This window comes from Hemicordylus capensis, chromosome 2, assembly GCF_027244095.1.
Source record: "Hemicordylus capensis ecotype Gifberg chromosome 2, rHemCap1.1.pri, whole genome shotgun sequence".
Taxonomy (NCBI): Eukaryota; Metazoa; Chordata; class Lepidosauria; order Squamata; family Cordylidae; genus Hemicordylus; species Hemicordylus capensis.
In genome coordinates, this window is record NC_069658.1 from 95,332,098 (window position 1) to 95,359,014 (window position 26,917).

General features: G+C 43.1%; 1 protein-coding gene across 9 annotated transcripts in view; it reads left to right on the forward strand.

The window, feature by feature from the left end:
* The window catches only part of FANCC (FA complementation group C), a 141,623-nt gene that overhangs the window by 92,869 nt on the left and 21,837 nt on the right, over positions 1-26,917 (forward strand). For all 9 annotated transcript variants that reach the window (XM_053301062.1, XM_053301061.1, XM_053301057.1 and 6 more), the window contains exons 7-8: positions 9,303-9,464; positions 19,097-19,253. In XM_053301062.1, coding sequence (XP_053157037.1) covers positions 9,303-9,464; positions 19,097-19,253 — 319 coding nt within the window. The remainder of the gene's footprint in view (positions 1-9,302; positions 9,465-19,096; positions 19,254-26,917) is intronic.

Below are 26,917 nucleotides of genomic sequence, written 5' to 3' on the forward strand. Positions count from 1 at the left end.
GTATCCAGGATTCTCTGCTTCAGAGCCTGTAGAGCTTGATTATGGCTCAACAAAACCAGATAATCCATGGAGAATCTCTGTGAAAGAATAGTGATAAGCAAACTGCTTAGAAATGCAATAGAAAAACATAGCTCACAGCAAATTCTCAAACTGTGATGCGAGTCTGTCTTTTTGCATCTTAAATGCAGACATGTATGCTGGTGAACTGAACCCTGGCACAGCCATACACCTCCCATTCCCTCCATGTTTCAGGTCAGCTAGCTATCCTAATTTATTTTTAACAATGCCACATAAATGTATGTGTCTGTTCATTTGCTGCTTTTTATTTATATATTTAGTTAGTTCAAGAAAACTATTTAAAGTGCAAGTTTAAATAAAACTATTTAAAACTATTTAAAGTGGAGTTTGGGAGAGGTCCCTAGTACCATCTATCACAGGAGTAAAATCAATGCACAGCTGGCTTCTTGGAAGAACTCCAGGTGTGTGTGTGTGTGTTTTGTTTTGTTTTTCTCCTCAGAATTCTTCAAGACCTTTGATCTAAATGCAGATAGTGTGCTTCCAAAGCAACCTCACCGGTCTTTGTGTTCATCATTTTAAGTATGTTTGTTGAAAACTGCCCAGACACATGAGTTTGGGCAGTATACAAATATATTAAATCAATATTCTTGGGATAGTGGAAGAAGTATTGAAACAAGACACTGGGTTGTGCAGTTTACCATCATGTCTCCATACCCTGGTTGCTTGCAAGATTGCCATTAAGTTGATACTCTGGGTTTTGATTCAGTGGCAAGCACTGCGCTCTTAGATATGTAGTAATTTCATAAGGATCTGGAAGTGATCCGTTGTCATAATGAGAATGGGTTACTGCGCCTGCGCAGGGACCTCTCGGATGGTTTAGTTAATGCCTCTTTGGTGCCCCTCCCTGCCATGCACATGCTCAGTGCCTTCCTTTTCTCAGCAGTCGGGTGCCATTTTGACTCGGTTTCTTTTCGACCACTGTTGCGTTAAGACATCTGGTTCATTGCTCCTCAGTGTTTAGAAAAGAAAGCATTACTTTGGACAGGTTTCTAGTGTTTTGGATTTTGGACAGTGACTTGACTATTCTTCATCTTTTTGTCTTTGGACTTGATTATTACGATTACTTCAGACAAATTTCAGTGTACTGGAGCTCGGACTGTAAGTAGACTATTCTTAGGATTTTGGACTTGGACTTGGCGATTACTATTCCACAGCTCTGCCGTCGGAAACGTCATAGCTAAGAGGGAAAAGAAAACATTTAAATGTTGCTCTCAGTGTAGGGCTAAGTTACCCTTGACTGATGAACATGAACTCTGCTCTGCTTGGGGGAGCGACGTGTTCCAGCTTCTTGTAGGATTTGTAGATCCTTTTCAAAGCAGACGTTGAAGAATTGCTTGTTGTGTCTCAGAGCGGTGGTGTATGGAGATACACTGTGACCACTGACGCAGAGGCTGGAATCGACATCGATCTCGGGATCAACACTGACGTTGACGGCACCCTTTTCCCTGTCTGCCCCAGGGTCTGTGCACGCACAGTCTCAAACCCTGTGGGATAATCTCGAAGAGATTGTCTTCAAAAAGCCCACGTCCACTGACCCCGGGCATAAGAAGCGTAAACGACACTGTGTTACATCGGATAGCGATTCACCACCACCAAAAAAACACAAGTCGAAGTTGACTCACTCGTCGAGATCGAGAACCCCTTCTCCATAGACGGTCCTGTATCGACCACCGCTACCGTCGTTGGACCCGTCAATGCTGTCACCGGCTATAACGCCCTCTGGACCGTTCATTCCTCCGCCTGCGTTGACACATACGGTGACACCGGCCCTTCCATCAGTACTGACGGCAAGCTCTACATCAGCATCGATGTTGATGCCGTTTTTTCCAGTGCCGTCCACATCAATCGTCCCCTTGACTTCTTCGATGTTGGACGTAGATACTTGGTCAAGCACCCTTCATCGTGTTCTTCCAACTTCCCAGACGGCTACTGTTGTTCCACAACTGTATAAAACATTTCCACTCTTGCCTGTGAAGGTGCCTCTGAAGTCGCCTTTCCTACTTTTTGATACCGGTGATGATGCCCCATTGGATCAGGAAACTGCCAAGTCCTTCTTGAGTGTACTGGATTCCTCTACGGATATGCATTCAGGTTCGACCTTTCAAGGGTTCCTAACTGGTGGTTTGGATACCAAAGCCGATGCCAACAATGATGTGCCTACGAAGACCCCTTCCATGTCTCCTTTCCAAATAGAAGCCAGGTCCTCATCTTTCACGGTCCTGACACTAGTACCACCTGCTACTGCTTCACCCTGGAAACCAACGCCTACATTTGTTTTTCCTCCACAAACTATGCCTCAAAAAGACCCCATCCATGCATGTGGCTTTCGGCATATCGTCTCACCCTTGGTGCAGCTGGATTGGGCAGAGTTCCAATTATGGAAAACGCAGCGCATGTTACAGGGCCTGCTTCCGTGTCAGCCATCAGGGGCTGTTCTGCAGTGGGTACCCCCGGTTCAACCCTTGGTGCCCTTATCTCCTAAACCATCTGGAGCCCCAGTGCTTCTGAACAAGTGTGTTCAAATAACTCCAGTATCAGTGGATGCACCCATGGCCCCCACGGATCCACCTCCTCAACTTCCTGTCGCATCCCTTGAACCAGTCCCGGATCCACTCCCGCCCTCCTGACCAGCGGAACCACTTACCTCTGGTGCACACTTGGAATCTTCTGAGCATGATTCATATGATTCCTCGGAGTTCTCTGAAACGGACACGGATTGCGATGGTGATACACTACAGAATTCCCCCAATCCACCTTCGAATGTTCCACCAAAGTCCTCCACGTCTCCTAACGAGCAACTGAAATCGTACATGAAAATGATTCAACAAATGGCGGAAATGTTGGGACTAGAAGTGAAGCATCCTGCTACTGACCTCGAAGACCCTGTCTATAAAATGATGGCAGCTGTGCAATCTACGCAACCATTTGCTCTGCTGATGCTTCCGGTTATTACTAAAGTGGCTAAAACCGCCTGGGACATGTTGCAAACATCTACTCCTACGCTGAACCACGTTTAGAGACCCTGTATCGCATACAGGAGGAAGAAAATTCCTATTTATTGAAACATCCCTTCCCGAATTCCTAAGTAATAGACTGTGCGTCTTCTAAATCCGGCCAACACCATACTACCCCTTCTGACAAAGAGGGTAGGGAACTTGATGTCCTTGGATGCCGTGTCTACTCCACGGCCAGCCTTTCTATTCGCATAGCAAATTTCGTGGCCTGCTATAACTATTGTCTTTGGGACTTGTTCCACAACGACCTTACCACATTGAAAGCAGAGGACTTTGTTAAAAGATTTGACCAAATGCTTAATAAATCCGGTGACCTTACCAGACAGCAATTAAGTACCTTCAAACACTTGGCTGAGACAGAGTCTAGAGCAATGACTAATGTGGTTATGGCTGCAATCTACAACACTGAATACTGATATGAAAGATCGAATTGAATATCTCCCATTTGATGAAAAAGGCCTTTTTAGCGAATCCCCGGATTCAACCATGGAAATGCTTTAAAAAATCGAAATTCACGGCTAAGAGCTTTTCTACTACAGCCACCTTGTCTCAAGGTTCTTTCCGTTATAGGTCCTACAACCATCCACATTCTAGTTTCAAATACCAGGACAGGAAAGACTACAGAAAACTTTTAAAACCCTATCATTAAAAGGGCTATGCCCAACAAAACAAAAACCAAGGTCCTCGTACTGGCAAGGACAGTACCAAACAGTCTTTGATCTCAGAGACTGTCCACCACTTGCACCATCATCGCCGGCCAAAGCCTTCAACACTAATGCACTGACCGTCTATGGCATGCTTTCGATATGAACACGTTTGCTACCCAACATTGTCAGACTGGCCAGTCATGCCTCGGCATGGTACCAGATAACCTCCGAGCAGTCGGTCTCATGAATTATCAACCCTGGCTACGCCGTCGAGACCATAACTTTGCCAAGTTTTGAGGGCATCAAGATTACCCCTCTGACCCTGGCCCTGTGGCAAGAAGTGCATGTCCTGTTGGAAAAAGGTGCTGTAGTACCGGTGTGGTGGACAAGACTGACTGAGGTTTTTATTCTTGCTATTTCCTCATTCTCAAGGACGGAGGACCTAGAGCTATTATGGATCTCAACCTGAATCAATAGGTGGATACACAAAAATTACACATGACAATGTTGCAGGGAATTCTTCCGCTTCTAACCAAGGAGGAGTGGCTTGCCACGTTAGATCTTAAGGACGTGTATTTTCATATCGAGATTCAGGACAACCATTGCAAATTCCTAAGATTTGTAATAGGAAATTTAGCGTTCCAATACAGGGTTCTACCCTTTGGCTTATCTACAGGGCCGACAGTCTCCACCAAGTGTATGTCAGTGATCATCGCATACTTATGAACACGAGAGGTCACTGTTTTTCCGCTCTTAGTACTCCGCGACAGATCCAAATTGGAATCTCAGATCCAATTCACTCTACGACTCCTGCAAGACTTGGGAGTTCAAGTCAATTGGACCAAGTCCACACTTCAACTGGCTAGATCGATAGACTTCATAGGGGCCGAGTTGGATACTCAAACGAAAAGGGCCTATTTACCTCTCGACAGGTATTATCACATCTGCACCCTTGTGCGTTGCTTCAAAGATCACCCCTGACAACGAGCCAACCAGATCCAGAGACTGCTGGGTTTTATGGTGCCATGCAAATCTACAGTTCTCTACACTCATTTGTAAATGCGCCCTCTTCAGATATGGGACCAGCGATCGTTCTGTCTGAACGTCACAGCCAAGCGATGCTCCTGGACATCCCTCCATGAGTTCTAAACTCTCTAATGTGGTGGACAAAGGCAGAGAACCTTCTGAGTGGTGTTACCTTCGATTCCCCTACTCTGACACTGCGTGTCATGACAGATGCTTTCCTTCTGGGTTGCTGGACCCATCAAGTACAAGGTCTGTGGACAGTACAACAACGACGTATGCACATCAATTTCTTAGAATTGATGGCGGCTTACCTGGTGCTCAAATCTTTCGCTCCCTTGATTCAAGGCACAATTGTGCAGTTATTAATGGACAATACTATGGCGATTGCCTATGTAAACCAACAAGGTGGCACAGTGTTGCCCCCCCTGTGTTCTAAGCACCCATTTGTGGAAAGCTGGTCTTGTGGTAGCAAACATGACTTGTCCCCTTAGCTAAGCAGGGTTCACCCTGGTTGCATATGAAAGGGAGACTAGAAGTGTGAGCATTGTCAGATATTCCCCTCAGGGGGTGGAGCCGCTCTGGGAAGAGCGGAAGGTTTCAAGTTCCCTCTCTGACTTCTCCAAGATAGGGCTGAGAGAGATTCCTGCCTGCAACCTTGGAGAAGCCACTGACAGTCTATGAAGACAATACTGACCTAGATAGACCAATGGTCTGACTCAGTATATGGCAGCTTCCTATGTTCCTATGGACTTGGTGTACATCCAAGAATGTCTTCCTAGTTCTTCCTAGTGACTTCTCCACGTCAAGGGACTGCAAAACATCTTAGCGGACGACCTCAGCAGGACTTTCGGAAACCAACATCATCACGAATGAGAGCTGAAACAGTCACGCATAGACCGCCTGATGAAAAGATGGGGAGTTCCTCAGGTGGATGTCTTTGCTTCGGCCACAAACAAGAAATTTCTGCAATATTGTTCCAGAGCGGGTGTTGGTCATGGGGATGCCTTTCAGCACCACTGGGGGAAGACCCTTCTCTACATGCCCCACCCGCCAACCCCTGATCAGCAGAGTAGTAAGCAAATTTGTACAGGGTAATGCATGAGCTGTTTGGGTGGCACCATGGTGTCCCCGCCAACCGTGGTTTGCGTCGCTACTCAGACTGATGGAGAGTGACTATTGCCACCTCCCATTAGACCCCGATCTACTGTCAAGAGACGAGGGGAAAATATTACATCCATCTCTGCAGACCTTACAACTCATGGTGTGGAAGGTCGGCTATTAAAAAATATCCTTTTGAACTCTCGTAGAGCTTCCACCAGGAGAAGCTACGCGACTAAATTGAAGCACTTCAGTTTTTATGCAAAAGAACATGGTTTCCACCCATTCAAGGCCTCTACTGTTCAAGTCTTGTTATATTTAACCAGCCTGAAAGAAGCAGGCCTGGCTAATGTGTCCCTATGGGTCCACCTGGCTGCTATTTCGTCGAAGCATAACGGCTGGCAAGGTCATTCTGCCTTCTCACACACACTGTGCAAGAAGTTCTTGTGGGACGTTAATAATCTTTACCCCCCCGATAAGACACCCAACTGAACAATGGAGCCTATCTCTTCATCAGTTTTGGCCTCCCTGATGGAACCTCCCTTTGATCCACTTTCTGAAGCAAGCCTACATTACTTGACACTCAAGACCGTGTTCCTGATTGCTATCACTACTGCCTGGTGTGTAAGCGAACTGACTGCCTTAAGGGCGGATGCGGCCTACACGCAATTCTATCCTAATAAAGTAGTCATGCATACTGACCCAGCCTTCTTGCTGAAGGACGTAACGGACTTCCAATTGAATCAGAACATCATTCTCCCCTCCTTTTTTCAAGAGCAGGAATCACAATTAGAGAAAGCACTATAGTCTCTAGATGTGAGAAGATGCCTTTATTATCTAAAGGGGACAGAATGTATTAGATGAACTGAAATGCTCTCCGTCTTATTCAAAGGCAAGAATAAGGACCTGTGTGTGGTCTTATACGTTATGAACTTGTACTTATGAACGTTATGAACTTGTACTTATACGTTATGAAAATCAGCTCTATTGACTCCATGCTCTAGAGTCTTAATTCAGCAGCAAGCCTGCCTCTGTAACTTATACGTTATGAAAATCAGCTCCACCAACCAGTGTGAGAGTCTTTGTCTACTCTCACACTGGTTGGTGGAGCTGATTTTCATAACGTATAAGTTACAGAATGAACGGCCTCCCAAACTGATAAAGGCACACTCCACAAGGGCGTATGCTACTTCCGCTGCACGTTTATCTGGTCTCTGCTTTAAGGACATATGTGCGGCTGCCTCGTGGTCTACACACTTACCATTTATTAAGGACTATGCTGTAGAACTACGTATGGCAGGCGGAGGCCAACTTTGGAAGAGAGGTATTCAAGAGAATCCTTCAATAGTGGGTGAAATAGCTGCACCCTCTGCCATGGAGATAAAGCTGGCTAGTCACCCATTCTCATGATGACAATGGATCACTTCCAGATAGACAGGTTGCTTACCTGTAACTTATGATATGGAGGTGATCCGTTGCCAGTCATGAAACCCACCCATACCTCCCCACTGCAGCATTCTAAGAACAAGATTGACTTATTTATTTGATCAATGAATCCCACAATGTGTGGGTTGTCTATCATTAGACGGATCTTCAAGAAACTGAGTCAAAATGGCGCCTGACTGCCAAGAAAAGGAAGGCACTGAGCACGTGTACGGCAGGGAGGGGCGCCAAAGAGGAGTTAGCTAATCCATGCCCAGAGGTCCCTGCGCTGGTGCAGTAACCCATTCTCATGACTGACAACGGATCACCTCCAGATCATGTTACAGGTAAGCAACCTGTCTTTATATTGCTATAACCACAGGAGGATCCACCCTGCTGATCCTGACTCTAGAGCAGGCCTGCAAACTTCGGCTCTCCTGCTGAATTTTGACTACAACTCCTATCATCCCTGACTATTGGCTACTGTGGCTGGGGATGATGGCAGTTGTGGTCTAAAACAACTGGAGGGCCAAAGTTGTGCAGCCATGCTCTAGAGTCTTAATTCAGCAGCAAGCCTGCCTCACAAGTGGCAGGAACAGCTGAGCATCTGCAGTGTTTCCACATGATCTTTAAAAAAAACTGAAAATGTAAATTGCTTGTAACTTGTGCAGCATGAGATCAACTGCATGCCTGATGTAACAGTCAATGACGATGTTTCTGTTTAGTTGGGACTGCACCTTTGAAACTTCTGTAAACTCTTCATGTTCTTTATCAAGCTCTACATGATGTATCTATCATGTTCTGTGCAGCACTGAGTATATGAAGCGAACTGTTTTTTGTTGTCAGCTAGGGTAATGCACACCGCCTATACTTCTGAACATGGTTGAGGGCTGTAATGTGTTGTGAAGTTAGCCACATTGCTCATGAACAGATATATTTATGTTTAAAGTCTTTTCAACAGTTTTTGCAATTACTTCTTCCTCTTAGCTCTATGCTGCGATTTTTACATCTGTGGGCACTTAATGAATTTGTCCTTGCTTTGGTGGCACGTGTATTAAAATTGGAACAAGAACCATGGTTATACAAAACCTTATAGGGTCTCAGGGAAAGTATGTTAGTGAACAGAAAGAGCCCCCCCCCCAAAAAATCCCCTACATACAACCAGATATACACTCTATACCTTTATCTATATTCATTTAAATCCAAAATATAATTATACAAACTATCTGGAAACACGGCCTGTATTCTCACTATATGAAAGATAGGTATTATATGATCATAAAAGTAATCTTAATGAAATCTGCATAAATCCAGACAGAATATACATAAAAAGACAATTACTCTCCAGGGTAAAGATAAAAGATATATATAGAAAGATCTGTAAACATAAAATGTATTTTAAAAGTCCCAATGGGGATGCTCCAACAGGAGTCCTAAGCTTTTAGGGAATAAACAAACTTCTATATCCGATGAGTGGAATGATCTGTTCCACATGTAGCTTGTACTCCCATGGTCTGGTGCAGCACAAGGCGATATTTTAACAATTTGAGCCAAACATGTTTCGACCGATACACAGTTTTCGTCAGTGGCATTAATAGTGATGAATCACTCTCCTTGTGTTCCCATGTAGTAGTTTAAAAATTCAGCATTTATTCTACTTCTAAATGGATCTGTTGCTGTAAATATCTCTCTAAAATTGGAACAATGCAGGATGACAAGCAAATTCATGAAGTGTTGCATAGTTTTGGAAGGTTAGGCTGTAGCTCAGTAGTAAAGCATTTGCTTTGTACGCAGAAGGTCTCAAGCAGAATCCTGATATCTCCAGGTAAGGCTGGGATATGTCCCTCTGAAACCCTGGAGAGCTAATCTCCCAGTGTTGATAGTGCTGGGGTAGATGGACCAATGGTCTGACTTGGTATAAGGGGCAGTCTTATGTAACCAGTGAACAAGTTGTTTTAGAAATATACAAATATGGGCTTTCCATCCCAAATAAAAAAAGTTTATTTTCTTTCTCCAGTGTCTCTTCTCGAGTTACATCCATGTCCCTCCTCTGTGTGCCTCTTATTACTTTGCCTGATGTAACACCTCTGCTGGAAGCGCTTCTTAGCTATCATGGCGATGAATCACAAGAAGTCCTCCACTCTCAGTTCTTAAAAGCTGTGAATGAGGCCATTTTACAGTAAGTAGCTTCACAAAATATACTAGAGTCACCAAAATGATGTTTGTTTCAACAAGGTTACCACATGTCCAAATTCCATTCTTAATAATGCTTCCCGTGTCTGCTGTATCCATGTAATGGAGTGGTATGAGTTTCTGAAGAAGTATGCATATGGAGTAATGGGTTTGGCTGTGTATTTGTCACTGAGTCTCTGGATTCTATCTGATTTACTCCATTCTGTAGGCATTTGCACCCTGTACAGCTGATCTGTGTGCAGAAATGTTTGCGTTTTTGTGGTAGTATGTTACTTAAAGTTGCACAACTATGTTACTTATAGTGCATAATAATTGCACAGTTACAGTGCATAATAATTGCATTGCTTTGTCCTGTCCTACAGAGCCTTTTTGTAGTGATGGTTCAGATGGGTCTTTTGAATGAGTTCAGCATATCACTGCATATCAGTCAGAGCCTTTTGTCAGCTGTGTTGTTCAGGGCAGGTGAACATGTTTTTGATCAACTTATACTGTCCTAGTCCATGTGTTTTCAATTGTCAGACAAGAACAGCACTCTAACTGGCATAGAAAATTGCTTGTGTGTGCCCACCCGCAGAGAAGATGCAGTGATGAATGTTTTTTCCACATATATCTGTCTCCGTCAAACATATTTATTATTTTAAGACTGTATGCTGCTTTTTGGTGCTAACCCTCAAAACAGTTTGCAACAGCATTTTAAAAACAATCTAAATGTAATTATAATTGAAAACAATCCAGGATAATAAAATAGACAATAGAAGAGCCAGGCGAAACATTTAACTTCGGGGCACAGTATTTTGGACTGAAGGCTTGTCTGCAAAGAACAGTCAGTACTCTGTGGAAGGCCAAGATGGAAAGGACCAGATGCGCCCCTCCGAGGGGGGAGTTCTAAGCCTGGGCACAAAGGCTGATAAGGCCCTGCCCCGTGTAACTATCAACTGCATGCAGTTCTGAAAGAAGACTAATGTGGAGCCGAGTTTCCCCCACAAATGATAGTGGGGAGGCAGGGTTGTATGGGGTCCTTCAGATGCTTTGGACCGAAGCCACTTAAGACTTTAAAGGTAATAGCCAGCACTTTGAATTGGTCTTGGAAATATATTGGCAGATGGTGCTGATTACGGAACAACTGAATTGCATGCAGTGTTCTCTCTAATTTTTTTCATCTGTGGGCGGAATGAGTTTTCTTCTGGGTAGCACTATTAAGGCAGTGTGTGCACATGTGCATTCAGAATGGGGCCTTCCCAATTTTAACCCGAGCGGGACCTAAAATTAACTGAGCGGATATCTTTTGAGCATACGCATGTGCGCACGGCTTAGAGGGAACGCTGGTTGCATGTTCCAACTAACTGGGGCCTTGAAGCCCCAGACCAAGCACATGGCAGTAGTCTATATCTGGCTTCCCCAACCTGCATATGCTGAGAGTTGTAGTTCAGCAACATCTAGAGGGCCGCAGGTTGGGGAAGCCTGGTCTAAATGATCAAATCATGTGTGCTTGGGTCAGATCTACCTTCTCCAAGAATGGTTGCAGCTGGTGCACAACCAAAGCTGAGCAAAGGCACCCCTGTCCACAGCTGCCACCTCCACATCGAAGTGCAGTTCTGGGTCTACAAGCTGGGTTCTTCAGATGGAGTTCTTCCTCCTCAAGCTATATCGTCCATTATGGATTGACTTTCCTACTGACCAAGAGCACTACCCTCTTGTCTGGATTAAGTCTCTGCTTGTCAGACCACATCCAGCCTATTATAGAGTCCAAGCACTGATTCTTAAGACTGCCATTGGCCAGGGGCCATGAATTCCTCGGCTGCTTCCACTAGAGGGCCTCAGCGTGGATGTTGAAATCTCTGAAAACAATGACCCATGTGTTGTACTGTCTAACATGGGTGGTGCTGATCTGTTGTGCTGCTGCCAGCTCCTAGTGACGTGCCAGTGGTCTTGCACCTTTGCACAAGAGTGCAAATACTTAAAGTAGTGCACCTGTACTCTGGAAGCACGACCTTCCTCACAGTTGCTACCACACACATGCACACCCTTTGGGCCATCATGTTTTCTTTAAAAGAGCTCGAATCATTGCTTTGGTTCTTCAGGGTTTTTTTTTAATTCTATCATTTAATGACTTCATAGTTGGGCTGCCTTTTTGCAGCAGTGTATTGATGCCAGTGACACAGGAATATTCTTTGTTTTTAGTGTCTAGAGGCACCTTTTCTCCTCCTCCAATTTAACTTCAGAGTCTTCCTTTCCGGTCTCTGAAGAGGGGCCCTCCTCCTCCTGCTAACTGTTTTTCTTTCCTTGAGAAGAACAGAATTCACAATTAAGTTTAAAATTGCCTTTTTCATTGCTGTTTCTTAATTGTTTCCAGTCACTGTTAATTGAAACAAGATGGAGTTAGAGGAATTGTAGAATAGTCAGAATAATAATTAGCAACCTTTTTTCTCTTGTGAACAATTCCAAATTTATTAGGTGAACACTTCACCCCAACCAAAAATATTGTGCTATTCTGTTAAACCCAGATATAATTGGAATTAGTGGAAAGTGTGGGAAACTATTCCTGCAACAAAATGATACTGCAATGCAGTTACATTGACAACAGTGGCTAATATCTAGTTGAATATTGTGTGCACTAAAAATTATCCTGCACCCACAACAGGGGAGGGGTGGTTGTTGCCAATCTCCCCTTTCCTCTGTAGCTCCTTGGGCCTCCCTCAAATCCTCAGGAATATATTTTTACTCGTCCCCTGTAGTAGCACTCAGGGAACATTAGTCTGGATGTCAGCGTTTACTAATGAACGTTTTAATCAGTGCAGAATCTTAAAAGTATGTATACTCTAAACTAAGACTGTGAGTAATGGAACTCAAATGTCCAACCTTCAGGAATGTCGTTCGCCACACTTGTCATAAAACCTTGCCTGTTTCATAGGCTCTTGGGATATTGTCAGTTACACTGGGTGCAGCAAAACTGTTGGATCTAGCTATCTACCTGTGCTCCTCACCCTGTAAGGACTGCCACTTACAAAAACACTAGTCCAGAGTAACTGCAAAATACAGCCTTTCATACCTATTAGTGTCTCTTGCTGGTACTAAATTCTGTCAGCTGCAGTCTGCCTAGCAATACGTTAGATCTTTGCTGTTGTTGTTCTCTGCATATGGTGCCCCAGGTTAATGAGGGGAAGATCAGTTATGTGGACAAGTTGCAGCTGATAGAATTTTGGCTCTAGTTTCAGCAAGAGACACTAACAGCTTAGAATGGCTGTATTTTGTGGCTGCTGTGGACTAGAGTCTTTGTGAGTGGCAGCCTCTCGGGAGAAGGAGTCAAGCAAACCAAGGCTTAAATGAAGGATATGTTTGGGCATAACGTGGAACTCAGTGGTAACTCAGTAGAACATCTGCTTCATTTGCAAAAGATCCCAGCTTCAATCCCTGTCATCTCTGGATGGGACTTTGAAAGACAGGAGTCTGTCTGAAACCTTGGAGAGCTGCTGCCAGTCAGTGTAGACAATACTAAGCTATATGGACCAATAATCTGACTTGGCATAAGGCAGCTTCCGATGTGGAACCCTGGTTATGCTTAGCCTAGGTCAGTAAACCCTTCAGTACTTCAAACTTGGGTTAATTAAACAGAATCTTCTTGACTAAACAGAAGAAATAAGCAGTAGTTCAGGCGATAAAAGTAACCCCCTAATGGCGTAGCGGGGAAATGACTTGACTAGCAAGCCAGAGGTTGCCAGTTTCAATTCCTACTGGTATGTTTCCCAGACTATGGGAATTCCGTATTTGAATTCCTACTGGTGTGTTTCCCAGACTATGTTTCCCAGACTATGGGAAACACCTATATCGGGCAGCAGCGATATAGGAAGGTGCTGAAAGGCAACATCTCATACTGTGCAGGAGATGGCTATGGTAAACTCCTCCTGTATTTTACCAAAGACAACCACAGGGCTATGTGGTTGCCAGGAGTCGACATAGACTTGACGGCACACTTTGTTACTCAAAATAAACAATGGTTCTGTGTTTCTGAGCCTTCCCACTGTAAAAAGGAAGCATTAAAAAAAAACCCCAGCTTGGATAACATTGAATGCATTGTTCAACTGCACAACTGTGAAAGTTTGTATACAAAGCTAAGCCAACCATCCACATCCAAGTGGACTTCTTAATTTTACCCTGTGTGGTTTGGTGGCAAAACAGGAGCTTGTTCTTATACCATTATACATGCTAATAATTCTGTTGCTGTAGTTTATTTTTTTCTAAGGAATTTTTTTCAAAGCTCCAATTACTTCTGTGTACAGAATCATATTAAATGGAAATATACATACCTTCAACCTCTCTCAGAATCCAGGAAACAGGTAAATCAATGAATTCTAAAGCATGGAAATTGTCATGCTTTATTTCTGCATGAGTCATTAGGGCAATGGGGAATTGGGGGTTAGGTTCCTGGTTGCCAGAAAACCGCACAAAAACATTGAATTTCGGAAAGGGGAATGTGGGAGGAAGCTGCCTATCAAATTAGCTGCTCCCTCTGAATTGTGCTGTGCCCCCAATTGCCTCCAAATCACCCCAAAATCAGCCAAATCCTGCCATTCCCCCCCTAAAACAGAGCCATTTTGAGGCTCCGAACATAAAATGGTGGCCAGAAATGAGCTCCGCGGTCATTTCCGGCCACCCTCAACCCGCGGATATGTGAGGTTGGTGCCCCACATATGCTGAATTCGGGTGTCTATTACCTGACCAAGGATATGCAAATCTGCAGATGTAGAGTCCGCGGATATCGAGGTCCTGCTGCCTTGTATTCTCATATGTATTGCTACATATGTCATGTAACAAATAGATAGATATAGATATGTTTTGGTGGCTACCTATATGGAACTGCATTGTGATATTCTTCATAGGCTTAAATCAAGAAAATAGCATTCAAATTGTAATATATTTTATTTGACGGAATTACGCATCAATATTTGCTACATAGGACATATCTTCTGAAGTTGAATTAAAGTGTCTGAATAGTAAAGAACAATGTTTACATTACTATACAGTTCAACACAACTGGTTCTTATGAGCAAAGCTAAGTAGTGAAGAAAAACTTATGGGTTATTGAAATAAAAGAGAGACATTTCTTATGAAAGTGAAGCACTATATTTGAATCATAAATAGCAATATTTTTAAATTACTATACGGTTCAACTTAACTGTAACACACAACACAGTCCTGAAATTGGGGGTGGGGGTGGGGGTGGATTATGGATTAATGAAATAAAAATAACACATTGGATAGCTTTCTAATCCAAGCACATAGAGCTACACAGTCCACTGCATTTGAGACCACTTTGTAAACATTTACGCCTTCCTTTGCAATCATCTTTGCAGCATTCCTTGACAGGTGGAAGTGTTGTCCAAAGGATTTTCCATGTCCATTCCCAATCAGCAGGACTTGCTGTGTTTGGTTTACTTCGTACGCAGTTCCATCAGAAGTATCAGTTGCTTGGCCCCATACTATTCCTGCTTTGTAGGCAGCCTGCTTTGAGTGTAGTAAGAAGGTGGAATATCAAGACAGGGTTTTTGTTTCCTTGCAAACAGTTCCAGTCTTGTATCATTCACTTGCCGTACATGAATCCACAAACCTCTCCAAGATGAGCACATCTTGGTCTTCAATTGCTGCTGGCACTGACTCAGTTTTGTAAATGCACTTGACATTTCATCAAACACATTCCTTGCACGCCACACAGACTTCTTTCCTTTGCCATGAAATGATTATATGGTATCACACCCAGTCAATACATGAAGAAGGGTAGTCCACTAATTTTTTCTGGCCCTAATTCGTCACAATTTCTTGGACAGGAATCCATCTGTGTTTTCTGTCTCTTCCAAAAGAAACCCACATGGTCTGAAGGCCAAACTCCATGTCCAGTATCATGTTGGTGAGCTTGCACACTCCATCAAAGAATACCTGTTGAGCTCGTCCACACTATTCACGGTGACTGCTGCTCTTCCTTAAATCTTTGCCACCAGGATCAGTCTCTTATTCATTCACTAGATGGCTCACCTCCAGCCCAGCATTGTTCCAGTGTCTCAGTGCTGATGTGTTCTCCTTTATCGCAATTGCTCCTCCATCACCCTTAATGACTTGATTTGCCTGCTCGTGTTCTTGATCAATTTGTGAACCACAAAGTTGCCTTTGTAAAATTGCTCAGCTATTCGGTGTAGGTTTTCCAATGACATCATGTCTCTTAAGTGGATGGGGAGTCAACAGGAATAGTGGGAATTGTTGTTAGCAAAAAAAAAAAAAAAATAGGTATCATTTCAGATAAAGCTTCATGGTATATAGTACAAAGTCTGCTTCTCTAAATGACTGAATAAGGGTGAGGATGGTCATTTCCATCAGAAGTATCAGGTACTGAGAAATGACATTCTAGACTTCCCAGTTTTCACTTTTCACACCATGTTGCAAAGTCCATGATATAAGGTCACCTACCTGAATTAAATCTGAGTCATCTAAATCTTAATTTGATGTCTAGTGTTGGGTGAAACTAGCTGCAGAGCGTAGACGGAGTGTAAACCAGAAAGGTACAAAGCAAGAAGAAGAAAGCCACTTACATGAAGGATGATTGAAATACATTTTTTCACAGGCATAGTCCTCTTTTGCAATTTAAGTGTTGACTAGTGCATCAAGGCAGACTCAAGGAGAATGCTTACTTTCTGAAAACAAAACTTTGACCACATTTTTTTCCAAATCTCAGGTGTGATGGTGAATTATTCAGATGGGTTAAAAAAAAATTTCCATTGTCTGTTGCAATACCATGTTTATTTTCAGCTACCATATTGTGTTTTGAGCCACCAAATTGGATTTTTGGGTTGGCTCACATTTCTTGCTAAAACCATACACACCTGATGACGTTTCTGCCAAATCTCAGTTCTGTATCATTATGAATCTGATGAATACTAAGAGTTAATATTGCAATGCCAGATCTATGTTTAGCCAACATGTTGAATTTTTAGCCACCATATTGAGTTTTTGGGATGCCAACTGTTACTTTCTAAAACCATACATATATGACATTTCTGCCAAATCTCCGGTCTGTATCATTATTTGAATTATTGGGATGATTTTTAACTTAATATTGTGACGTCATATTGATTTTTATGCCACCGTTTTGAATTTTTTTGGTTGCTCCCATTACTTTCTTAAATCATATCTGTCAATGTTTCTGCCAAATCTCATACTTCATTTCAGTCTGTTTGTGCCATTTAGCTGCCCGCCTATATGCTGCCACAACTGTAGAATGGCTGTCTTACTTACAGTGGTGCCTTTTCCAGTAACTCATTTACTAACAGTAATATTATAGCCCTTTTAATTAAAGTTATAGACTGACATGCAGACTAATGAAGCACTGGTGTTTCTGAGGAGTTCAACTAACTTGGTTCCTCTGCTCATGCAGCTGGGGAGGGGTAACTCTGATAGCCTCCCCTTTCCTCGGAAGCACTCTGTAGTACCCAAAAGTATGTCCCTGACAGTTGCACAGTCCTTGGACATATTATTGGGTGGCACAGAGTGCTACTAGGGGAAGGAGGGGTTGTTGAAATTTGCCCCCCGCACAAGCATTGGTCTGGAACTCTTCAGAAGCACTGGTGCTACACCAATGCTTCTCCCATAGCTCCGGTGCTTCATTTGTTTGGGTGTCAGCCATAGAGATTGAGTGGTTTCAGCCAAAGTCATTCAACTACATTCCCTAAGCTTTTAGGATTAGAACTACATCTTATGAGAAAAATATGGAGCTTCCAATCCTGTCTTTTCCTCCTAAGGTAAGTGCAGAGGTGGGGCAAGTATCTGCTGTGGAGAATTGGTGGGAGTGGTTTAGCACCCTTTTGACTCTGGCCTGATGATCCTCCCCTGCCAATGATTGCTGCCACACATTTTTTGTTACCCCAGCAAGCATGGAATCTTGGGGATCTTTATTTGCTAAGCTCACAATGAGTTGCACCCTGTAGCATGCTTCTTATGAAGTGCAGGTTGAGAGGTCATATCCATTGAGGAAATCAGAGTTGGCTCCTCATTTAATTACCTCACAACCCATTGTTTCTGATGTACTTTGTATGCCTAATGAGTCTCATGGCTTGGGACAAAGTCTGGTTTTGCTTTGAATTTCAACTGTTCCGATTACAGTACATGGCAATTTATGTAGGATCTGCCTATTTGCGCTGTTCCATTGTTTAAGGGAGGAAAGCGCAGCAGAATATGGGAGAACATCAACATGGAGCAGAATCTTGCTTACTCCTATGATTTGCCTTTTGGTTGTGTCTGAAGATCTTATTAGTATTGGCTTTTACAGGAGGCAGGTGCCATTTCTGTTGGAACAGTGTTTGGTCAACTAGAGAACATAAGTTGCCCGTGAGAAGATGCAAACAGTTCTACATGTCTTATTGGTAACAGGCCCATAAACAACCAAAATGCAGGGTATCCCTGCTGAGCAAAGAGGCACCTTTTAAAAAGTGGCGATTCTCTTTATTGAGCAGGGGGAGAGTAACTGGCCCTATCCAGCCCCAGCACAGCATCCCTCTGGTGGCTGTTGCTGGTGTCTGTCTTATGTGTGTATTTTTTTAGGCAGGGAGCCATCTTATTTATTTATTTATATATATGTAAACCGCTTTGGGAACATTTGTTGAAAAGCGGTATATAAATATTGTGTTCATTTCCTTAACTGCGTGCAGTGGACCCATCGGGTTTGGTGAAAATAAAGAGTGCGTTTTGCAGGTCCCAGAGTTGTTAATAGTGCTTTAGGTTGTTCCAAGTGCTTTACATAACTTTATCTTATTGCATTCACTATAACAGCCCTCTAAGTTAGGCCAGGATTGTTATTAACTTCATATTGCAGATAGATGGTTCAGGCTGTAATGAAGCCACTTGCCTGAAGACCATCCAGTAAGTTCATGGCAGAGATGGGATTCAAAGCAGGAACTTCCAGATTCATCAGTCTCTTCACCACTATGCTATTATGTCAGGTGGTGATGAACTGGTGCAGGCAAAGGAGATGTGTGGGGGGAGCGGTGGGGAAAGACACAGTGTAGGATGTGCTGGGCCCAATTTGGTACACCCAGGAAGCTTTCTATGTTGGAGAAGGCACAGAAAAGAAAGTGCTATGGGGAAAGTGCAGGAAAGGACTTCCCAGTGTTGCATGCGGCGTGCCTTCCAAAATGGTGCTGGGGCTCGACAGGGCTCAATTTCCCTTTTAAGGAGTCCCACTGGTTCTGGGGAAAGTGCAGCATCATGTGGTAGGGATGGTTACCTCTGTGTGGTGCCAGGACTAGAGCGCCCGTCCGGCGGGGAATCCCCCAAGGCATTGTGCTTGTCGCGCAGTACCTTGTGGGATATCAGAAGCCTGAGAAAATGAGTCCTGGCTTCTGTTAACACAGATGCATGGGTTGTGTGGGCTCACAGCTTGCATGCTGAAGAAATGAAGATTGATCGACTGGGGGAAGGTAAGTTGAACCCTGCCTCGCCCTAGCACGCGCACGCACGCACTCATGTGAATAGCCCCATAGAGAAGTATTTTCCACAGTTCATTTAGATATGTAAATACATATATTTGCTTTATAACTCAGGTGGAAAGAAAACAACATTTTCCTCTTTTTAATACAGGAAGAAGATTTCCTTGTCTGAAACTGCTGTGCTGCAGTTATGGCTTCGTCATCTTCCTAGTGTGGAGAAAGCACTGTTGCAAAATTTTGCAAGTTTAATCTCTTGTCAGCCAAGTTCACCAGAAGAGATGGCACGTCTGATAAAAGGTTCCCTGCTGGTGAGTATGGTGCACAGACATTAGGAAATATGTTGCCTTTTTTGTTATACTGAATGCCTATTAAACATTTTTCAAACCCACTACACTAGAAACAACAACAAAGTGATAAAATGATGTGTTAGGCCAGGGTTCCCAACCTTTTTTTTAAAAAAAGTGTACCTCTTTTGTTGCAAGCCTTCTGCTTAGGTACCTCTTAAAGATTGTTTGTGTGTACGCATGTATACGCTCCCCAACAACACTTAAATTAACAGGTATGAGAGAGGCTACTCCAGTCACTGGCTTACATCCAGACTGTTACTTATGAGTACTATTGAAATAGGGCAAGTAAACATGTCCCACTAATTTCAATAATACTGCTTATGAGTAACTCAGTCCGGAGACTGGAGTAGCCAGCTAGTGCAGCTGTAGCATGGGGAGGCAAGATTGCTCTGAGTATCCTCTGGGAGCCCTTCAGGTATCCTTAGGTAGCTTCAGGTATCCTAGTAGCTAGCCCCTGTTGGGAATCCCTGTTTTAGGCTGTTGGTGATCCCATCAGGAGCTGATAGCCTGAGCTTCCTGGCCTGGGCTGTCTTCCTCTTCTTCCTCCTCACCACAGCATACACATAATTATGTAGGGGAAGGGCTGCCTCAGTATACATGAATGTCGGAGCAAACAGCATAGTGGTCCATATAAGCCTTTCTGAGACATTGTGTCCTACCTGCATAGAGATTTCCATGTTTTTGTGTGAATGACTATATATTCCACAAGTAAACCTGGGTCTGGGTCCCTCAAATGCACAGTACAGATAGGAAGTGTACTACTGTTCCTGTATTCTGCACAATGTATGAATAACTGTACCTGTTACAGATCTGTACCTTGTTGTACTGCACATTCATTGTATGAGTGTTGAACCTAATGTGTGAATAGGGCTATAGAATACTTGTGATAAGTGGGAGAACAAGCATCATAATCCTCAACCATAACTCTAAGGATTTAATTTGGGAGTGCAATACTATTAGTAAAGAATACAGGTATGGTTTTCATTGGTTATGAACTTGCTTTCCCTTTTGATTTCTAAAAACGTGATATTGTAGTGACTTTGATGTATATTACAATGTAACTGAAAGCATAGGTTTTGTTAGAAAAAGTTAAAACGCAACCAAAGCTGCTGTTCATCCTACTGGGTTATAGCTGTTTTTTGTTTGGCTTGTGCTGAGACCTGGGCCATTGTCAGTCACCCAGAGTGTGCAGCTAAAGATGGGCAGTGGCTTGGTCATAAGGAGTCTTCTCTCTGTTTCTCAGGGGCTGTGTTCCCATCTCCCAGCTACCAAGAAACCAAAACAAAATAAAAATGGGGGACATCAATATTAGTCAGCCTCTTTCCTACTTCTCAGCTCCCCCTAGCTGACAATCATCCTTGTGTTGTTCTTTCCCCCCTCTGATAGGAGGGAGGGGGCCACTTCAGTTTCATAACCAGTTAAGAGATCCCCCCACTTCTGTGCACTGTTGTACCTGGGTTTCACAGGCACATTAATGGGTGTCATGAAACTTGCTCTACTGTAAGTCACAAAATTGCAATGGGGAAAAAGGAGAGCTGTACAGTATAGTTATGTAGGCATGAAGAGTTTGGATTTCATCTTATATTCAAAAACCCTGAGGACTTGCAGAAACGAAGCAAAAATTCTGCGAGGAAGCCCTTAATTTCAGTTAAATTAATTTAATATGAAAAAAGCAACCAGGAAAGTAATTGAAATATGACTAAAATTATCTTGAATGTATCTTCATTAGGCCTTTGTCTGCATGATCTAAAACAATACTAAGCAATATAGAGAGCAGCAACTTTGCTAGTCAAGCCTTTGTAGTGGAAGACTGCTGGGCTTTATTATGGAAGAAATACGATATGCAGTACTGTTATATTAGGACTCCCAATGTAATTAAAGTGTGATGGTCTAGTAACTTCTAGTTTATGTGGTGTGCTGTTACTTATGTTTCCATCCCTTGGGAAAAAATGAAATTGGTAATGGAAATTCTATAGTTACCAGGAAGTAGAAAAACAAAAGATAAGTGTTATACAGGTTGCACGTAGTGAAATGACCTCTATAAATATTAGTATGCCTTTCAGGAGTGGTAGCGCTTGTTCTTTTTTCCAGATGGTTCAAGGTGTCTCTCTCTAAATATGGTGGTATAGTCACCTTATCGAAACAATTGTGCAAATTGCTTATGAGACCTGCTTGGAGGTGATATGGGGGGGGCGGGGGCTGCTCTTCCGGAGATTGTCAGCAAGCAGTCCCCTTGGTGCGTGAATGTCTCAAACACATTTGCACTGATACATAGGCCCAAACATTGCCACCACGATGATCTCAGAACTGTGAAAACTTTCTGCTGAATTCACTGTTCTTCTGTGCCTGATTCTGCTCAGTCCTGCTACAGGACGACATGTATGCAGCTCCAAGTGGCATGGAAACTATTTGTGTAATAGCATGAGGAACTGCAGGCCCACACATGGAGATTCTGTCTGTTGGGATGGGCTTTCAGCTTAATCTCTCAGTTAATTTCAGCTGAGCAACCACACTTGGAACATGCTCTGTTCCTAGCTTTTGATTTGATCTGCTCTTTGTTTTTCTCAGCATCACTTCTTTTTTTACCCGGAGGGCTGACACAGAGCCAAGGTGTTTAGTCTTCTGCCTCATACACAATCTCTTTCCCCGTGGTTATGCAGAAAACTAGATTTAGAAATTTTCAGTTTGCAGGGAAGGTACTGGAGTCTCTTCTCCCAGAAAAACACGATAGCTCTCCAGTTTGGAAGAGGCCTTTTCTGTGCTTCAGCGGGGCTGGGGGTGCAGCAGCAGCCTCCATGGAAGCTGGTGATGTAGAGGGAGGGCCGCATGCCTTGGCTTGCCAGTGGCAGCAGCTGTTTCCATACACTCTTGTGAAGTGGAGGGTGATGAGGGGCTCTCTCCCTCTCTTCCCCATATTGGAGCATTTAATTGAAGTCACTACTGCTGTTTGTCATCTTGCCATGACGGCAGCAGGATAGCCCTGCCTCCTGTCTACATCTCTCTGAAATAGTGCATCATCAGTCACCAAATACACTCAGCAGTGATGCTGAGAAAAACAAAAAGATCAAATCAAAAGCCGGGAACAGAGCATGTTCCAAGTGTGGTTGAGCTGAAAGTCCGTCCCAACAGACAGAATCTCTATGTGTGGGCCTGCAGTTCCTCTTTTCCTCCCCAGTGTTCAGAGCAGTGTTGGGTTGCCAGCAATACTGGAGTGTTTCCACACTGTTTCCTGAGTTGGAAGGAACAAAAGCCTGAAGTTCCTTTGCTCAGTTTCCAGCCTGGTGTAGCATGGGTCGCCTTTCCTCCCATTACCTGCTAACTTCTTCAAATAAAGCTGGTGCAGGAAAGAGAGGGAGAAAATCCTTGTCAAATTTTGATAGACATTTTAAAATAAAGTCACAGATGTACAGATTTCATCAGATTTCTTCACTGTCTGCTTTTGATCTAGATTCCAATAGCACTGGATTCCAGTAGCATGGCTTAAGAGATCTTCTGTCTTCTATTAAGAGCCTCTAAGCAGATCTTCCTTTTGAACTGAAATTATTCATTTACTGTAACATTCCTGGTAAAAGACTTGGTTGCTTAGTGTTTGGAATTGAATGGCAGCTTAGATTAAATAGGATATTGTATAGTGGAAAAATGCATGTGATAATTAAAGCTTGAAGCAAAACATCCGTATGACATCAATTGACTTTTTAACTAAACAAAACAATTTGTTAATCATGGATAGAATTGCAAGACTTGAATTCCAGAATGCATTTGATTTTCCAGAGCTGCAAGCTATACAATTTACATAATCCAGAAGATTATTTATTTAGAGCCCAACTGTATGTGATGTTTAAAGCATTATTAACTTTGATGGGTTTAGTTTTTGTTTAGTTAATAGTAGCTAGACTGACCCCTTCAGTGGATTTGGGATTACAATGAGAGGGCAGGATTTTTTCCACCCTATCTCCTGCCATGGTCCTGATCCGCATGGCCCTCAATTTGAGAGCTATTAACTAAAGCCACCTTAAGTGGCACAGCGGGGAAATGCTTGACTAACAAGCAGAAGGTTGCCAGTTCAAATCTCCTAGTACTATATTGGGCAGCAGCAATATAGGAAGATGCTGAAAGGCATCATCTTATACTGCACAGGAGGAGGCAATGGCAAACCTCTCCTGTACTCTACCAAAGGAAACCACAGGGCTCTGTGGGTGCCAGGAGTCGAAATCGACCCGACGGCACACTTTACCTTTTAACTAAAGACAAAGAAAGACAAAGGCACCAGAATGACTTTCTTGCCAGTTCAGTAAAACGTTCCCAGCAAAAAATAGATTAAATGCAAGATTGCCCACGTTAGGGAAGTGCTAAGAACTGTTTAGAAAATAAGATTGCATTGTACAATATGTTTCTTTTTTTCTCTTTTTTTAAGAGCTGTCAGATTCCAACAAATGGAGTCATCTGCCCCAGTTTTGTACTAGTATGTGAAGCTGGGCAATCTACAGAATGACTGCTCTATTTTTAGAGAATGCTTTGCAAGAGAGACACCACCCCTCCTGCCTTTGCTTACCATCCTAACACATCCACTCAGTTCTCTTTTAATAGTAGGAATGTAAAAAGCTCCCCCCAAAAATGTGAGTGACCCAGCTGTGAATGCTCATGAACACTAGGTGGCATGCATTTAATATGACAACTTAAAAGCAACTATATGGCAGAACACTGAGGAGTGGAACATGAAAATGAAGTGCTGTCTAAGCCTTTCAATATGATAGTAACATATGAGAAAATTGAGAAGATCTTTAGACTAATGTGTCTCTTCTCATTTCCGTCTTTCATTCTTGGTGAGACTTGTAAAATGTATCCAGCTGTCCTCTAAATCTATACATTCTAAAAACATTATTTACTATGTAACTGGCCTAAGTCCATGGGAATTTCTTTTGTCTTGTGTTTTGAGCAGTTTTGGTAGACCTTTCCCTTACATTACAGTTGACTGACGCAATTCCTGCTTGCTCAAAGCTAGAAGTTGGGGCAATGGCTATGGATGGTATCTGGAAATGCATTAATCATCTTTGTCCCCTGAATCTTCTTTTTAAAATGTATTTTATAATACTTTTTTCCTATTAAATTTTTACAAGAAAGTGAACATGGCATCATGCGGATGAATGAGGGTGGAGAGCCAGTCTTGTAGTAGCAAGCATGAATTGTCACCTTTGCTAAATGTGGTTTGCCTTGGTTTGCATTTGGGTAGGTGACTATATGTGAGCTCTGTCTGCTGTAAGATGTTTCCTTTACGAGATGGGGCTGTAGCTCAGTAGTAGAGCATTTGCTTGCATGCAGAAGGTCCTAGGTTCAATCCCTGGCATCTCCAGGAAGGGCCGGGAAAGACTCCTGCCCGAAATTTTGGAGAGCTGCTGCCAGCCAGTGTAGACAATACTAAGCTGTATGGACCAATATTCTAATTTGGTATGACAGCTTTCTATGAATACATATAATAAAGCTTAGCATCTCAGTGGGTGACATCCAGACCATCCTACTGTAAAAGAACATTCTGTTTGCACAAGGAAGAGCTGTGATTTTCACTGAACACCCCCCCCCATGTCTCTGAAGGTTCCCCAGCTCTCAGGGACGTATTTTCAGAGGACATATGGGTAAAGGGTATGTGTGAAGGAACGAGGCCTGGACCTCTTGGGTTTCAGTGGATAAGCCCCTGTATTGCATCATGTATTAATGTTCCCAAACCTCTTATTGTAAATAAGCCCTGATAAATGAATTGTGTTATATTATATTCATAAAAACTCTGTAATATTGTAAATAGGATTTCTGTGCTTGCAAATCCTTGTGCATGGAGAAGGTGCAGGGTCAAAAGTTCATTCTTGTTTTTCTGTAGTTGCACATTTGTTTAGCATTTTGACAGTTGATTTTTGGAGGGAAAAGAGATTTCAAAAAATGGAGGGAATTTTTTGTTCTGATTGGCTGGGCTGAGGAATTGATGGACCAGAGAAACTGTATATATTGGGAGTGTTTAGAGAGAAAAACCAGTCCCAAGAGAGAGTCCTGAGAGACAGAGAGTCTTGGAAGCCAGAGAAGTCAAGTCTGCTGGAGAGAGTCAGAGCTGAAGGTTGAAGAAGACAGAGAGCCCTGGAAGTCAGTCTGCTGGAGAGACAAAGCCAAGTGAAATCACTAAGAAGAAAAAGAAGACGCAGGCTGGATTGAGTCCCAGACCTGTGCTGTAATCAGAACCACCCAGCAAGCCAGAAGCTGACAAGAAAGCACGGTTGACTCTGAGTAGGGACCAGTATAGAGTCAGGTAATAGATGTGTTTTTCCAGTTTTTCTTTCCCCTGACCTGCTCTGTTAATAACTGTTTTGAAAATTTTTTTTGCTGCTGCTGCTGCTGCTGCTACTGCTAAAAGTAATTGGGGGAAAAACACAATCCTAGAAGCTTGTTGATTGTCTCCACCCCATGCCTGTAAGCCTTTCCACACTACTGAGGGGTGTTTTTTTTTTTTTGGTGTGTGTATGTGTTTGTTTTAGGAGCTGTTGTAGTGGACCCAGCCATACCAAAAGTCCACTTGGTGGCAGTGTTAAAAAGGTTAGGAGGAATAGAGGGCTGTTCCTCCTCACATGGTGGCAGAAGCGGGATATGTCACCCGTGGTATTATATTTGTGAGCAACTGCATATGCAATGTACTAATGGTGCAATAGCTGTTTCTCCACATGTGATGGTAGAGGTGGGATATATACTTTTTGTGGAGACATGCGAATATTGGTAATTGGCTTTTTTTTTAAAAGTATTTTTTGTAGCATTTGAGCAGAAAATGATTTTATTTTATCAGGTCAACGGATTAGCGACCAGATAGATTAGTTAGATGACTGAGTACATGTCTATGGAAGAGGCAGCTCTAATGGACAATTGTCAGGTCAAAGGACTTCCCTTTGAAGGGAAAGATGTGCTGGAGATGAGATTTCTCCTGATACAAGCTAAAGTATTAACTGACCAGGCTTCAAAGAACCGTGAATGTAAGGAAAAGATAAGATTAGGCAATCTCCAGTTGGAGAAAAGAGAGGTGGAGATAACAGAGATGGAGATCCAAGATCTGGAAAAGCAATGCCAGCATGAAAATAAGATGTCTACTATGAGAAAGCGATTCTGGCAACTAAATAAATCACCAGAAGAACAGCTCCATCTATGTCAGCAGGAAGAGGAGCTTCTTGCCCAACTGGAAGCACACCACTGTCTTGTAGGCCTGCTCAACTTAGGCCCCCCAGCTGTTTTTGAGCTACAAGTCCCACAATCCCCAGCCACAGTGGCCAATAGCCAGGGATTATGGGAATTGTACGCCAACCTCTGCAGGAGGGCCGAACTTGAACAGCCCTGATAGAGGAAGATAGTCTTTGTCTACAGTGGAAATGGCACAAAAGGCATATAGTAGAACTTTGCTAACAAGGAGAGCAGCTCAAGCAGGAGAAAGAGCAGCGAAAAGCAAGGCTTTGCCTTGAAAAGCAGCAACGAGAGGAGAAGCGCATGTGCCAGGAGCAGCCTGAGAAAGAACAGAAGCAGCATGAGCAGGAACAAGAAATGCAGTGCACACACACTTTAGCTATTTGCGTGGTGATGTTCATTGGGGCTGCAAAGAGGTACAC